Source organism: Neopsephotus bourkii, unplaced genomic scaffold (genome assembly GCF_033783945.1).
Source record: "Neopsephotus bourkii isolate Nb327-2 ecotype Australia unplaced genomic scaffold, CSIRO-AGI_Nbou_v1 NB_1749, whole genome shotgun sequence".
Taxonomy (NCBI): domain Eukaryota; kingdom Metazoa; phylum Chordata; class Aves; order Psittaciformes; family Psittacidae; genus Neopsephotus; species Neopsephotus bourkii.
In genome coordinates this window covers 6,061,170-6,074,786 of record NW_026902223.1, presented here as the reverse complement: position 1 = coordinate 6,074,786, position 13,617 = coordinate 6,061,170, and the positions used below count along the sequence as shown (strand labels likewise).

At 45.5% G+C, this 13,617-nt stretch overlaps 1 protein-coding gene across 3 annotated transcripts; it reads right to left on the bottom strand.

Moving 5' to 3' along the window:
- Positions 1 to 8,293: 8,293 nt before the first annotated feature.
- Positions 8,294 to 13,376, bottom strand: TOB1 (transducer of ERBB2, 1). 3 transcript variants are annotated; one of them, XM_061377273.1, is made up of 2 exons: positions 13,358 to 13,376; positions 8,294 to 10,252 (listed from the first exon to the last, which is right to left on the bottom strand). In XM_061377273.1, exon 2 carries the CDS (start codon positions 10,113 to 10,115, stop codon positions 9,135 to 9,137), a length of 981 nt encoding a protein of 326 aa, XP_061233257.1. In that variant the 5' UTR covers positions 10,116 to 10,252; positions 13,358 to 13,376; the 3' UTR covers positions 8,294 to 9,134. The 3 variants fall into 3 exon arrangements, with proteins under 3 accessions (XP_061233257.1, XP_061233255.1, XP_061233256.1); XM_061377271.1 differs by lacking the exon at positions 13,358 to 13,376 and adding an exon at positions 12,854 to 13,073; XM_061377272.1 differs by lacking the exon at positions 13,358 to 13,376 and adding an exon at positions 11,296 to 12,534.
- Positions 13,377 to 13,617: the final 241 nt, after the last annotated feature.

Genomic DNA, 13,617 nt, shown 5'->3' with positions numbered 1-13,617 from the left:
CTTCCCAAAAGCAGCTGGGAACCAGACAACGCAAGAGCCCGGCTGTAGCATTCCCAGCTGGAATGAGCCTTCTGTTTGAGGAAACGCAAGTGTCAGGAGAGGGAATGGGCCAGTTGCCACCCCACAGCAATGCCTTCAGTGGCAAGGTCAGGCTGGATGGCCCCCGATCCCTCTGGAAAATAGACAGTCAAAATGCCAGCTCTACCCATTTGGCTTTTGGAGTCAGCTCAAAGTCAGCCTCACCCATCCCCATCTCCTCTTACACATCGCTCATTTTCTAATCCCATCAGGCAGACATTTAAGTATGTGCAGTCCATTTGTGCAGGCATCAGAAAGCCAAGCTCATTGGAGATCTCAGCCCAAAATGCACTCGAGAATGCACTATTAGCCACATATTACCCACAGCGCCTACGGGGAGAGGAACATTTTCAGTGAGTGCTGAAGGCAGACGCCTGTCCTGCACAGTTCAGGTTCCTCTCCCCACAGTTACCTCTGCTGTAGGTGAACAGGGTCGTCCTCCTCCCCATCCCTTTCCCTTTTCTGAGCCTCTGTGGGCACAGAGGTAGAGCCAAGTGAGCGGGACTCTTTCAACAGCAGCAGAGGCCATGGAAATCAGCCTGTGAAGGGCTTTAGGATGCTGCAAAGAAGGAAAGGATAAAGCAGATATTACTACAGCAGGATTGTTTACAAGATTTAAAAGTCCCGTGTTGCCATTGACAATTAACTATAGATCAGCAGAGGAACATCATTCTCTACCACAAGTATGCGTATTTTTAGACAACTATGTTCCACAAGTGTTTTGTAGGAAGCTTCTTTGCCTAAAGCATCTACCTCTTCCCAAGGCTCCCGTGGTACAATGTAAACCATGTTACTAATAACAATTGTTCCTGCATTTGTTTCTTGCACAGAGATCACAAAATACACAGTGGGTGTTACTTGGGAGTGTCTGTGTACTCCTGTATCTCCGTCCTTCTTATTCAACCTTGTAAAATAAAACAGGTAACTGTGAGTCTGGGGAGGGACACAGCCCTGCCCTGAAGAGATTACAGTCTCCATCGGATAATACACTGCAAATTAGACATGTGAGGCACAGACCTCAAACAAGCAGAAGGGGGAGAGCGGCTCGGTTTGGGAAGGAAAAGCAAGTATTAAGGAAGACCTTGAAGGAAAATGGAAAGATAAATCAGGAGGGGTAACCTAGGATTTTCAAAGACTAAGCAAGGAAAGAGAGAGTCCATACATCAAAACACTGAAAAATGGATTGATTGGTAAAGATGAGGTCAGACACTAAATTTAACTGATCTGGGGTCTGGCAGCTAAGCGTTCTTAAAACCACAGAGACACCAAGAAAAAAAGGAAAGGCAACCTTACCAACCTCCGAAAGTTCATCACCCACAAACACGTCCTGAGGTGACCATGAACTCAGCCCTGCTCACAGGTCTCCAGTGTCACCAGCAACTTTGCGTATCCCCACCAGCCACAGCAACATGCCACAAGCAAGGCAGTCCCAGACAAGGTGGGATGATGGCTTGCAGATGGAGCATCTCCTCCACGTGATGCCTAAGCTTGGCTCCTATTAACTGGGCTAGTAGAGTACCTCCCTAGTAGCTCATCAAGGCTATGCCTTGATTTGTAGACTCAGCTGAATGGGAACAAGCACAGCAGTGCAGCAGACGTGTTGTAGTGAGGACACTGCGAGATGTAAGTGAGGCAAGGGCAGGGAGAGGGGACAGCGTTTATTAGGTCAGCTGGTGTACTTGGAGAAACTACACATGCTTCAGGCACATAAGGCTTCCTTAGGTCTGAAATAGAAGCGATAACCTTAGAGCTAAATGCAGGTTGAGAATAATTGTTCTGAGTTAAACTTCATCGTATTAATGAATTAAGCAATTTGTGAGAAAGGGTGATTGGTTCCTATTGATCAAAGGGAGGATACTAACCAGAGGACAGCTGATAATGTCACTTATGGCGCAAAGAGAGAGCAAGAGAGACAGAAGACAGGAATATTTATTGCCTAGGGATGGCTAGTGGCAGCAAAAACTGTAACATAATATGCAGTCAATATCTGTGTGATTTTTATATCTTAGAGTCAGGCATTTTAGTCTCAGATTGTCTTTAGAATCACCATCGGATACCTTCCTTGAAGGTCAGGAGGGAGGGCTCAGAAATGCAGTGGTTGGTCTCTTACCCAGTGTTTCTGTCCTTTACCAGTTTGTACAAGTTCATTTGAGTTGGTCGCCTGCAGTTTGCCACCAGACTGTCAAATCTGTCACGCAAACCACACAGACAGGAGGGCGGTGGGAGGTCCTGGTCCTTCTGTATCACTTAGAAAGCTGACTCCATGAAGCAGCTCTGGTTCATTGCCACACTTCTGAGTTCATCACTGCCCTTAGAGATCTTGTTTCCTGTGAAGCGTCACTCCCAGGGAAGCTCTGATTTCCTAAGGATCTAAATTTTCACATACAAATTCAGTTCTTAGTGGACTTGCAGAGAAAAGCCAGAACATTCTGAAGCCTGTTTAACTTGATACTCAGAAGATAAATTAATATGGTGCAAGGTTGATTACTATTTACAGTTACCTCATGAATTCTAAAGTATTATTGGAGGCCTGAATTCTAATTTCTTCAGTGACTTGGTTTGGCAATACTGAAATGAGTCTTTAAGGACAGCACAAATGGAGAACATCCTTATGTGTGACTCAAAAACGAAATGCCAATTGTTCTGAAGTAAAATATGACCTATTGCTCAAAGCAGTTCATAAATATAATGTGAGATTCACAAATATCTGCAAAGTATTTTCAACAGTGTTAACATTTTCAGCAGTGGTAGTTGGGAATTTTGCATTCTTCCCAAATGGAGGTGATCTATGTACCTGACTAATCCTGAGAGACACAGCCAGACTGGGAACCCATCGGCTTCAAAAATACACTGCAGTGGTATTGTAATACAATACAACATCTGAGATTCAGCAGGGAGTTAAAGGCTCAAGTATGGGCTTAAAAACACCACAGCTACTTTTGACAAGGCCAAAGCAATCTGTTGGAGACTGGGCAGACAGCTCACAGCACAGCTGCTGGCAGAGCCTAGCAGCCCTGGGTGTGCTGGCACAAGAGATTCTTAACCCTATGGTCTAATGAAAACCAAAGGGGAATTTGTTTTAGTTTGTACAATCTGTATGCAAGTCTGATTTTGACCAGCAGCAACTTCAGTGAGTAGGCTGGTGCAAATTTTCACATGATTTGTACTGGAGGAATATATACTTCCATATCTGTAGGAACACCCACAGAAATTCTTCTAGAGAATCACAATAGTCGGTATGTGAGATCTCACTGCTCTGGAGGCCTTCTGCTCTGATGGTGGGTGAATCAGACGCTATACACCATGGACAATGAGAATCAAGTGCTTCACTTCTACATGCATGCCTTGTTTCAAGATGTAAAGGTCATCTAATACACGTCAAGTGAATTGTACAATGGAGGAGGCTCTCAAAGGCCACAGAGACTCAAGGCAGCAAAAGGTGGGAACAGTAGGTCAACCTCAGATGTTCCTGTGGCACATAGAAATTGGATGAAGTTGTTTATTGACAGCCAGCTAATGTCTGACACTTGCTAAAAGTGAATTTCAATGGAGATAGAGGAGGAAAACAACACAGAAAAGGGCAGTGGCTTGCCCAGGGTCAGATCTGGAACATGGGGTGCCTGAGTTGTCATCTGTTATGCCATGCTCTTCACTAACTTGCCACCTCTCATTTCCATCAGCGTGACTAAAAACTCCCAGGCTGCTGCATTACTGGATGAGACTGCCCAAGCAGCAAATTCACCCGATTTTGTGAGACTTTGAGCATCTAATATAATCCTTAACTGTATTCTGACATTTAGTAGTTCTTTACACTATGTCTTTAAAGTGAAGTCAAGTAGGCCTTAGCCTGCAAGGGACAGAGGGAGAGGGTACCTGTCAGCGGCTAGAGCCTTGTGTCTGGAAGTCTCCCACGGCAGTTCCTGGCATCAAGCAATAGAAGAGATGAGGTCAGTGAGAAGCGCAGTCTGGGTGAAAAGAAGAGCAGCATCAAAGTCTGGTGCAGCAGAACAAGCAGCAAGAGGCAGCGAACAAAGGGAGCAACGTGCAAGCTGGTCCTTCCGAGGATGCTGTGGGAGAAGCAGAAGACAAAGGAAGGCATTATGGGTGAAGCAGGGAATGGGTATGTTCTGCCAAGGAAAAAAAGGTGGGTTTCCACATCTGATCTTGCTTGCATTAGCCAGTCCTGTTAATACAGCCTTCGCAAAGAAGCTCACAGACACACTAAACAATAATTAAGGCACAACATTCCCAGAGTCCTCTTTTGTTTTATGCTAGGGGTAATCTCAAAGCCAAAGGGGATGATGGAATGCAGCACAATGAGCTCCATGAGGGCACGGAGCTGACAGACTGTTTAAATGTAATGGTGTCTCAGCTCTCAGAGGAGGGGAGGATCTCTCGTTCCAGGCCTCTGAAGTGCTAAATTACCAACTGAAACTACAGCAAGTTCCACCAAAACTGCAGCCATGGGTAGCACAGATTGGTTTTAACAAACAAAAGCTGACAGAGAGAAGGATGGGGGCTCAGGGATGCCTGTGCTCTACGCCAAGGCTCTTCTAAAAATATTTTACACCTGCTATTCGTTCTGCACCCTGATCATATTTTGTCTATGAGGTAGAGAACTCGTAGTGCCAAAGGGAACGTGGTTTATGTTCCTGAGTCTTAATGCTTTTTCCCTTCTGTAAAGCAAAACTCCTTACTACCATCACTAAAATAAAGCCAAGAGGACAAAAGTCACAGACACACTGCCACGGTAACAGTTTAACCATCCCTTTCACGGATCTTTGGAAACAATCCCTTCAGCAGGATTTTACAGCTCTGGCACATCGATTTAGCGAACTTTTGATGCAGCTCATGAGAGGAATGCAGCCAGCTCTGTACACTCATTTCAAATCAACTTGCTGATGATATAAAAAAGGAGTGCTGAACCGCCGGTTTGCTTCATCTGCTCCAAAACCACCAACACGAACTCTGAGTTATTTATTCCTGAAACGTTAACAGAACAGTCTGGGGCATCAGATCAGTAACTGAACTGTGCTTTGATCCCATGCTGGTCCAAAGAGCTGATTTAACAACTAGTTGTTTGGTTACTTGATATTTCACAAATGCAACAGGGCTGTTTGCTACTAACAGGCTTTTGCACATTGCAATGGTGGGAGCACAGGGTGCAGACAGCTGGGTAGGCAGCCGTGCTGTAGCTGGGTTATCACCTGCCATGGCTGTCTGTAGCAAGAGATCATATGAGCCGTATTTAATAGCTGTCTAATTTTGCATCATAAAGGAAGGATCCATCTTCCTGTGGCTAACGCCCAGTCCTCCATTTGTATAGATCATAGAATCACAGAATACGAGGCTGGAAGGGACCTTAAATGATCATCTGGTCCAACCTTCCTAGGCAAAGCATGACCTAGACTAGACGTGTCAGCACCCTGTCCAGCCAAATCTCATTAAGTGTCCAGTGTTAGGGAATGCACCACTTCCCTGAGGAGATTATTTCAATGGCTGATTGTTCTCACTGTGATATATCAATGATGATAACTCAGTTGATTAGTAGTTGACTAGAATACCAATGATATATGAACTCATGATAGCGTAGTTGAAGTTGAATTACAAAACTCATACTCACCAAGACTCCAGCGCCGGGCCAGCCTGTGCCCTCTTGATTCACATCCTTTGAGAACTAGGTATTGTAACCTCCACCTGTGAGCTGGCTCTCCTTTACAGAAATAATCCCATCAATTTCATTTTGGTGACCACTACTAGACTTGTGATCAAGAGTAAGGTCTGTTACCTACTCACAAGATGCAGCACAGCCTAGAGCTGTCCAGTGATCCTGTTTCACCCCACCGTGCCAAGGTGCTCTGAACTCAAAAGTTAGGATCTTGTGCTGAATTGAGTGAGCCTTATGGATAGATGTGCTTTGAACTTCTGCTTGGGTGGGGACTCTGCGTGAAGAGACCGAATGCACTGAGCAGCATTGAGGGGACACATACTTACGGTTTTACCCTTTTCTTCACTGCAAATTAAAGACATCTTCCGAGGTTTAACTTACAGCAGCAATTTTAAGGAAGTAAATTGCATGTTCAGAAGAGAAAGTACAAAAGAACTTGCACAACTGAGCAAAGGCTCCCTCTTCCCCACTCACTCCTTTTAGGTCCTTTCTGTCAAAGCAAAGGCACTCACCTGACAGCACAGCCCCAGAGCAGAACACTGGGTGCGTGCAAATTCAACCAGATTGACTCAGCACTCATTTAGAACAGAATGTTGCAATGTAAATATTTATCTAACAAATTCAGCACCAAGCTTTAGCAAAAGATAAATAAATGGGTGAAGTAGACTGAACAGAAAGCACACATCTTTAATTACTATAAGGAGTAAGAGACAACATTCAAAATCTTCACATTTGCATTCTTTGAGCAAACTGGAAGCTCTCTCGACAGCTTGTCTCCTTGCAAAGCACCACAAATAAACCCTGCTTAGGAAAATCCTCATATCAAAAGGTGCTGCAAAAAACAACCTTGTTTCCAGAGATCCTTCCTGCACAGGGCTGGTCAAAGTGGAAGGGAGCAAATTGGAATGGGAAGAGGGTAAGCTCAATGACCTTTAAGACAAATGATCTCAGTTTAAATCACAGGAATAGAAGTATTACAGAGCATGTAGAAAAGTCTCCACTGTCATTGCTCCACCTCATAGGAAATGTAGGTATTTTTATTGTATTTTAAGTAGCAAAATTGTAGGAAGTCTATAAAAACATACAAATAGAATTAACACAGTTAAATTTCTCCATTTCCCAGTAATAGATCCACTTCTGGGTTTTTTTTTCTAATTCCTTTTAAAACCAAAATCATCCACTTAAAATTAGATACCAAGTGATGCACTTTTAAGCATAGTTCTGTCCACTGATGTGCTGTTAGTGGAAAGATAAACCAGAGGGCAAACCTAACAAAAAGGAGCCAGTTAGAGACAGCTGAACACCTAAAGAAATCTTTGCTCCATTCTTGCTTTCGAATCAGTTGTCAAGGCACTACAAATTAATACCATGGTCAATCCTGCACCTCCACCCACCCTGTCCCTCTCTTCACAGCCTCTACCCAAGGCAAAGAGCTTGCACTGATGCTGAACATACCCTCTTCCTACAGCATCAGGCTACTGCCATCAGACTAGGGGTGTATGCTGCATGGAATGCACACCAAGTGCATCAAACAGAAAAGGGATGATCTTCACTCCTGAACTCATTTCAGAATACTAAGTTCTGATAAATTTAATCCTGTGCGGCTCCTGCAGCTTAAGATTCATCATCATGAGCCAAAGGGCTACCCACTTGGCACGTATCTTCTCTGTGCAATCAGAACTGTCATGAAAAATAAGTTGACATTTGTCAGATTCATATGTTAAAGAGTAATTCCCCTTCCCCTTGACAATGTCCACTAGCAAGGAACACTATCTGCTGGACAGATGGGAAAGGGACGCAACTTCCAAATAACCCTGGAAAAGCAAAGCTGTTTTGTCAGCCTCCGAGTTATTTCTCCTCCCACTCACATTCAGGTTTTTAAAACCTATTCAAGTTAAATTTAGTAAAATCCACTAAAAACCTTTGAAAAAAAATCTAATCTTAACCTTGGTTAATCTTATCTAACCAAGCCTCAAGGTATGAATGCTACAAGCCTAAAACAAAATAATCTCTCACTGTAGTTGCATTTCATTTATCTTTTTAATAGAGTATCCAAAATGAAAGTTTACAGTGAGTTTAGTAAACTGTAAATCAGCGCTTTTATTCAGTGTAGTTTCTGAGCTATTAATCCCCAATACAGAAGCAGAACGCTGACGCACGGGCCTAGGACCTCTGGAGAGAATGGTTCAAATCCGTTCTGATGACGTGGAAAGGGAATTTTCATTGAATCACCAGAGTCCCTTCTAGATAGATCAGGTCGCGCGACAGCTCCGCATTCACACAGCTTACAGCCTTAACTCCCAAGGAAAGAAAATATAAAATTACCTTTTGACCTCAGCGAGCTGCAGTTATGGAAAAACAAGTGCAAGTTTTGCTCTGTCAGGAGTGTTTTAGGTAAAGCAACCTGTTATTGTGGAGCATCAGTGCAGCAGTGCTCTCCATCGAGTCCGCTGTGAAGCACCGAGTCAGACTGTTTTGCATCACTAGCACCGCCAGTGCAGCACCGATCTTCAGCGGGACAGTAAAAACACAGACCACAGCAGCCCATTAATTTTAAAGAATTTTAATACAAACTTAATATAAACTATTTCAGTCCCTCTTAACATGTAAGACACTGACTCAAAATACTTTTATACCTTTTTTCAAGTATTGCACAATGTAGGTACAAAATTAATATTTACGATTACATTTTCTTCCATAATATATAGCAAAAATCTTTAAACTTTTAACAGAAAATACAATTTGTGTTTCTTTTGAAAAAAGCAAATATTTCGTACATTTTAATTCCACCACTAAGGAATATTCTGTACACAACTTTTTTATTTTTTTTCTTTTTTTGTTTTTTAGAATTGATGTCTTTAAGATGGATATCTTACAATTTCAGTAAAAAAAATACAACATGAAGCTGCTGCAGCTGTCACAGATCACTGTAGTAAAAAGATATAAATGCAATACCATGTTGTAGAAACAATATATATACTCTGATATTTTACAAACTTTGTACTAAATTAAATTATACAATTAGAAAAAGACCAATAAACCCACCTATTAGTGCCAATTTTTAAAATATATATACATATATGTTTGGGGACATATATATATATACATGTGAAAAAAATCAGCCACGTCCTTGCTATATCTTAAATACTGTAAGAGGCCATATTTTGAGAGTATATTTTTTGTAATGTACAGTCAGTATAAAATAATTTTGTGCTTGGTTGGCAAATGAAAAAATGATGCATGTTGTATTTATCTAACCAAGCCTGAATGTATTCATACTACAAGCCTTAAAAAAAATCTCAAGAGGTGGAAAAAAAGATACACCCTTGGGTACGTGCATTTTAACTTGTACAATAGTATTTACTTGTATTTCACTTTCGGTTTATTTTTAGTTAGCCATAACTGGCTGGAATTGCTGGTTAGAATACTGCATGTTGTTTAAACTAAAATTCAAGCCATCCACAAAAGACTTCTCATTTAGACCTCCATAAGCTGCAAACATATCAAAGGCATTACTGTACTGAAGAGGACTGAGGTTAAGGGGGCTGTCACCAGGAAAGATGCTACCGGTACTACCTTGACCCTGCATGTTGGGGAAAATGAACTCCTTTGCGTTAGGAGAAAGGGCAGAAGTCTTCTGCTGTTGCTGTTGCTGCTGCTGCTGACTGCCTAAGCCAAGCCCGTAGAGAGAGTGCATGGAGGAGGAAAGGGCTTTCTGCTTCAACAGGTCATTGACATTCAAGCCAAGGTTGGTGGGAGAGGTGCGGGCGACCTTGTTGCCACGGCCGCTATTCTTCATTTTGGTCGAGCCAAACTTGGTGGCAGCAAATGTGGCAGTGGTGAAGGTTAAAGGCTGGGTGGAGCGGGGCATGAAAGTTGGGCTCACAGCAGCAGAGTGGCCAAAGGGAGGAGAAGGAGAACTAGACACTGAAGATGCTGGGTCACTAATTGGCATGAACACCTGGGCCTCTGGGTTAAAGCTGTTCTTGATTTCCTTATCCAACTCACATCCATTTTCATTATCATCCACATAAAGCACTTTCACTGGTCCCTTTTCACCGATTTGGTATGAAACCTCAAACGGGTCAATCCAAACACTAAGATCCTGAGGCAAGTTGCCACGAACATCATCAATGTCCAAACCACTCTCTTTGGATGCTTGTTCTATGACTGGGTCCACTTTTTCCCCTATATGTATACATCTAAACCCTGATCCTTTGTATGGCTTTTCTGGATACCAGTGCCCTTCATACTTCTTCTTAAGAAGTCTTTCAAGCTCTTCACCAAAAATGTTGACACGTCGTCTGGGAAGCTTATTGTACAAATATGAAATAATAAAATTGAGTGCTACTTGGATTTCAAGCTGCATAGCTGCTATGCCACAAAGTTATAAGTCTGCTTCAAAACCCGAAGAAGAAAGCCTTCAAGATGCCACAGGGAACCAAAATTTCATTCAAAGTGCTGATCCTAGTTGATTATTATCCTTCACCTTGAGTGCTCTTGTTCCTTTAAGAAAAAACAAAAGCAAACACATCCAAATAAGGAAAGCATAAGATCAAGCTCTGAGGCCTATTCTTTTAGCCTCACCTTCTGCATAAAATAGGCTACTTTAAGTCAAAAAAACGTGCATCAAACTGTTTATGCTCAGGCCTGCGGAAGGTGAGGATGTCAACTACATTCAGGATGACTTACAGACAATGCTGCGGAAGATGCACTAGGCGTGTGTTTACATATACAGCATGGGGCATTTCAGAATCACATGAGCTCGCCGTCGAGCTATTCACAGAGCAGCAAGGATAATTTTTAAGACATCACAGAACTGCCAGGCCTGTCAAGGGTTCAATTACCAACCCATGTTTGGATGATTTATACTACTCAGCTGCAAAATTTAGCACCAGGCTATTAGTTTAGCCTGAAAGGTCTTAGTCCAAGGGTCGTTTATCATTTTAAAGTTTGCAAACACACTGGTTGGACTCTTAAGCTGCAGAATCGTAAAAAGGTTAACATCTGCTTTAGAAGATTTCACACAAACAATTGAAATTATGCAACATATATTTTTAAGTCCAAGCAAATCATCTATATAATATGTGTGCTGGTGAAATCATGGTAACTGAAGAGAAAATGTCCGCTGCACATAGACAAGAACTCTTCCTGGAATAGCTACAATAACGCAGTCAATGCATACAAAATAGATGCACGGATCCTGTCATAAGGGTGGCAGTGACTGCGAAATGATTACAATGAACTGATTCACAAATAATTCCCTTTCTACTAATTATTCTGTATTTTGAGATGTAATATATTAATATATACTAAATTGATATATTGCACTGCCTGTAGTTCAGATTAGAAAGTTACTAGGGCTAACAAGGCTTCTGCTAGCCACAAACCCGACTGCTTTTCTCCACCACGACTCCATTTTATATTTAATATAAAATAAGGTTGCCACTCCTTCACAAAGGACAAAAGAGAAATTAGCTAGCTGAAGTTTAAAAAGCGACAAAAATCAAAGATGAGCACACATACTGTTAACGAAAATCCTGCAGTACCTTTGCATAAAGATATTCACCCAGAAGAGACACCTTTGTGTTCAGAAAGTTCCACTGAACCAATACATATTTGGCTCAAGTTAAACGCCCAGTGAAAATTTCAGTTAACAGTGTGTGTTTTTCTGCACTGCATCACTAGGAACAAAATTAGTGTAGCTGTCACTAAGGATTAGAGAAATTAAAGTCAGTATCAAAATGCTTTAACAATATGGATGCAAAGCTTGTTTTATTTCTTGCTCCAAGTAATCTCCTTTTAAAGTCTGGAACCCTATTTCCCAGCCACTCGTGTTCTCCCCAACATGGTATGGGAATAGTTTGAAAGCCTGTACGATAAGGCGACCTTTAAACGTTTGCTGGATCAGCACTGGGTGTGGATAAGGAAAAGATCAAGGGCAAACAGAAGATATTTACAAAAGGGACACAATCAGTACAGAAAAATCTGACTGGGTGGTTAAAAGGGGCATTTAAAAATGATTTATTAATCCATCTGGTTTGTTTCCCTTCCCCCATGTCCTTTAAAGCAGAAATGATTCTTTCAAGGTGCACCGGGCAGACGCTATATATTTTTCTAAGCCCTGAAACTGATCCATGGTGCAAACAGCTGATCAAACAAATCAGCTTGATCATTTCAAAGTCCTTTTCTGATGTAAAAAGGACGGTATTTCTCAGGGACCCAAGGCTAGGAGCCCCCCAGCAGCAGAGCACCGGCAGGAGCCTGAAGCAGTGAGCGGAGTTACATAACCAGGCAGTCGGCTCTCATTAGCTTTCTGCTCACAGCCCTGGGAGCTCCGGCAACAGCAGGAGGAGGAGGAAGAGCATTTTCTGAGCCCATAGAGAAAGAAAATGAACAAGAGGAAGGCAGATAACTGGAAGGAGGAGAGGGAGGGGGGACTGCAAGGCCCTTCTTCTCAGCACACAGGCCCGGCGACACTCCTTTGGGCGCCCCCCCCCGCGGGGCAGGGTCCTGGAGGACGGCTGCCAGCGCTGCCCGGAGAGGCCCAGCGCAGCAGCAGCAATTAGTCAGCCGGCAACGCTCACTCCTCCCAACCCGAGCGCGTCCAGGGACCGCCTTGGGAGGGACCCTCTGGCTGCCCGGCTCCCCCCGGGCCGTGCCCTCCCCACAGCCCCCTTTCTGTGGGGCTGCCGGCCGCCCCCTCACCCTCCTCCCCACCGGCTCCCGTGCCGCTGCAGCCCCCCGCGGCACCCGGCCCTGCCCCTCCCCGCGGGGCCGTGCCCGCCTCAGGCCCCGTCACCTCGGGGTCGTGACCGCCTCGACACCCCTGCCTCAGGGGCCGGCCGATCGCTGCCTCAACGGAGAGGGCCAGACGGCCGCTGCCTCAGGCCCCCTGCTACTGCAGCCGGGGCCGTACCCGCCTCACCCCCCGCCTCAGGAGCCGGGCGGTGGCTGCTTCAACCCCTCGCTCGCCTCACGGCCGGGGCCGGGCGGTGGCTGCCTCAACCCCTCGCCCTCAGCGTCTGCCATCGGCCTGGGGCCCTTCCAGCGCACACGGCCGCACCGGCCTGCTCCGTCCCCCCGCCCTCAGCGAGCGGTACTCACCCGGGTGGGTGTGCGGGGGGTAGTGCAAACGATCCCGGCGGGGGTGTGAGTGCGGGGAGGGGTGGGTGGAGGGGGGTACGGGAGGGGCTCAGCACCCGACCCCCATCTCCGAGAGCCGGTTCCCTCGGCGAGGATGGGAGGGGATGGGAAAGGCAGAGAAAAAAAAAGAGGGAAGGGGGAAGGGTTGGAAAAAAAAAAGGGGGGGGAGGGAAAGGGGGGAGGGCTGCGCTGCTCACACCCCCACGGCGGGCGCGCTCGACCGCCACAGCTGCGCTGCTTCTGCTCCTGCCCCGCCGTCTTGCGCGCCCCTATATATCGCCTCCCTCGCCCCGCCCCTCCCGCACCGGGCCCCGCCCCTCATCCCGCCCTTTATGACGCTAGTTCCTTGTCTGGCCCCGCCTACCCTCTGCCAGGCCCCGCCCACCCCTCAGCGCAGGGCGGTTTGCTGCCCTCACCACCCCCCCGTTGTGCAGGGGCCGTTCTCAACGTCAGCTCGCGCCTCACCTCACAACACCGTTGCGTCACTGACGGCGTCAAACGCTGCCCTCGCGCCCCTCACCTCCGCAGGGAACGGCGGGGGGGGGGGGGGGGGAAGGTGCCGGCGCTGAACTACATCTCCCATGACCGCCGCTGCCGTGCGGCGAAGGGGTGACCTCGGCAACGCCAGCCGGGGCTCGGCAAGGGCACCCGCAGCTCCCTATGGGGCGGGCTCCCCATGGCCACCCTCAGAGGAAGGGGAGCACTTCGATACCCCCCCCCCAAGT

Coding starts and splice junctions, on each gene's coding strand:
- TOB1 (XM_061377273.1), bottom strand. CDS start 10,115: ATGCAGCTTGAAATCCAAGTAGCACTCAATTTTATTATTTCATATTTG.